Raw genomic sequence first — 2,256 nt, 5'->3', positions numbered from 1 at the left:
TATTGCTCATGATTGTAACTTTGTTTATGAGATGTAACTTTGTTTATGAGATCTAATAAAAGGCACTCTTTTCCTCGAAAAAAATGAGGCTTTCACAATTGGGTGCTGCACACAAAGTTTATCTAGTGTTTTTATAAACAGTGGAAAATCAAATACATTTGATACCGTCAATCCATAATGGCACTACAAAATACCCTGGCCCCACATATACCATGTAACACCCTAATTTTCAAACTTTTGCAACTTAATAAGAATTGTTAGAATTTTCTAGAAATTAATTGCTTGTGTTTAAAGATTTAAGGTTTTATAAGGTTGTAGTTAAATTACTAGGCATTTAAATTTCTTTTAAAATAAGTCAATGAATCATAGGAGTTTATTACTGCATTCATTCCGGTGCATTGATTTTGGTTATTTGAATTCAAATTTGTATTTGAATTCATTTGTTTGACCCACTGCTGGGGAAAACGCCTTCAGTACCGATTCCTAACCCCTCTTTAGTACCGGTTGTGCAACCGGTGTTGCTACTTTGGTATTAAAGGGGGGACCTTTAGTACCGGGTCAAATAACCGGTACTAAAGGAGTATTAAAAGTAAAAAAAGAAATCCACCGAACGGAGCCCCGGCCACACCCCGCAGCCCTCCTCCAGAGCGCCGGGGCTCCGGCCGCACCTCGCTGCCGTCTGCTCGAGCGCCGGCACCCCGGCCGCACCCCGCCGCCATCCGCCGCGGAGAAGATGGACTGGCTTGCCACTCAGCAGCTAAGCCCACATTATTGAAGCCCAAATACCACTAGTTCACTACACATTTCGTCTTCTTTCTCCTGCGTGCGTTCTCAGCAGCTCCCTACGGCTGTCCATGGCAAAATCAACGTATGGCGAGTGCTATACTGGGTCCTCCGCGCCTAGTGCTGGTGGAACATACCTTATTTTCGAATAATGCCTGCAAATTACAGTTGCAACTCCGGAAGTTCTGTTTTCTGAGTACTCCCCCGCTCTTGGCTGCTCGTCCCGACCATCACAACGACTACTCACTACCAGAATTTAGAATTATCTTGGCGATCGAAAACTCCAAGGAATATACAAAGATTGCGAAGAAAATAGTACTTGGCATCCAACCACCAAGCAAAATCCGCAAAGAGTAGCAAGCTCGACGATAAAGATATTCCAAGCATTTGTGCAGATGTGATGAGGTTCCTCCAATACGAGATTTGTCACATGTCAAGCATATACTTTGACTCCGATGGTGTGTTGGCGATGGGCGAGTGATGGCAATAATAGTTATATCCTTTCAATATTTGTTGAACCATAAATAGTTCATATTTATATGCTATTTTAATAATATGATGGAATTTTAATAATATGAAAACATATATTATTCCCCAACTGGCACCTTGATTACTCCCCTAGCGCAAAGGCAGCAGCGTCGAAGCTATCCGAGAGGCCAGTGCCGGTCTTGAAGGTGACCTTGTCCGGCGAGGCCTCGGGAACATAGACCTCAACAACACTAAGCCAGAGCATCAGCTCCTTGGTCTTGACGCCGGTGATCTTCCGCAGCTTGCCCTTCTCAGCATATGCCGTCACCTCAGCCGCGTAGGACACGGTCTGTTTGATCTTCTTGAACGTGTGCTCGACCTTCTTCTTCCCTTGAACCAGCCACATGAACCCCGTGGTGCGGTTGTACCCAAACTCCTGGATGTCCTCCATTGGCAGGAGGCCCTTTGGGAGCCCGAGCTCTTCCAGCAGCTCGACAGACTTCTTCCTGCAGATGGCATCTCCACTGACAACCTCTGCACTGGAGCGGTGGCTCTCAATTTGGGATGCCATTGGAGTATGGCTAATTGCTAGCAAAGGTTGCTGACCTGAGAATATATTGTGTCCTATGCAAAAGAGTTCAACTTGTTGTGATGAAACTTGATGCAATAGAGGCACGTATATATAGAGGTCTCAAGGCCTGTTCGAGTGTTATTCGGAAAGTGACTGGAATCTGGTGACTGATTCAGAGGCAAAGCAAGGAAATAGACTCCTGACCCTCATAGGCAATAGCACATCTGCACAGGTAGCCACAGCTGACTTTGTTACCAGCAAGCATACTCTGACGCACAAAGTCACTGACCAAGTCAAGAGAAGCACAACTATTTCAGTGTCTAGACGAAACAAGTCTTACAGTTAGCAAACCACGATGACCGAATCAAGAGTCTATAATCAGCCTATCAGAGATGACCATGAAAAATTCCATGCTGTATCATATGGAATTGTAA

The 2,256-nt window shown here is 44.8% G+C and overlaps 1 protein-coding gene across 1 annotated transcript; it reads right to left on the bottom strand.

Annotated features, from left to right (window-relative positions):
- Positions 1-1,301: 1,301 nt before the first annotated feature.
- LOC101776955 lies at positions 1,302-1,863 on the bottom strand. Its single transcript, XM_004955700.3, has one exon. The coding sequence runs from the start codon at positions 1,820-1,822 to the stop codon at positions 1,394-1,396; it is 429 nt and encodes a 142-aa protein (XP_004955757.1). The 5' UTR covers positions 1,823-1,863; the 3' UTR covers positions 1,302-1,393.
- Between the last annotated feature and the right edge of the window lie 393 nt (positions 1,864-2,256).

The sequence above is a fragment of the Setaria italica genome, chromosome II, assembly GCF_000263155.2.
Source record: "Setaria italica strain Yugu1 chromosome II, Setaria_italica_v2.0, whole genome shotgun sequence".
NCBI lineage: Eukaryota > Viridiplantae > Streptophyta > Magnoliopsida > Poales > Poaceae > Setaria > Setaria italica.
The sequence above is the reverse complement of the archived record's forward strand: the minus strand, read 5'-3'. Positions and strand labels throughout refer to the sequence as shown.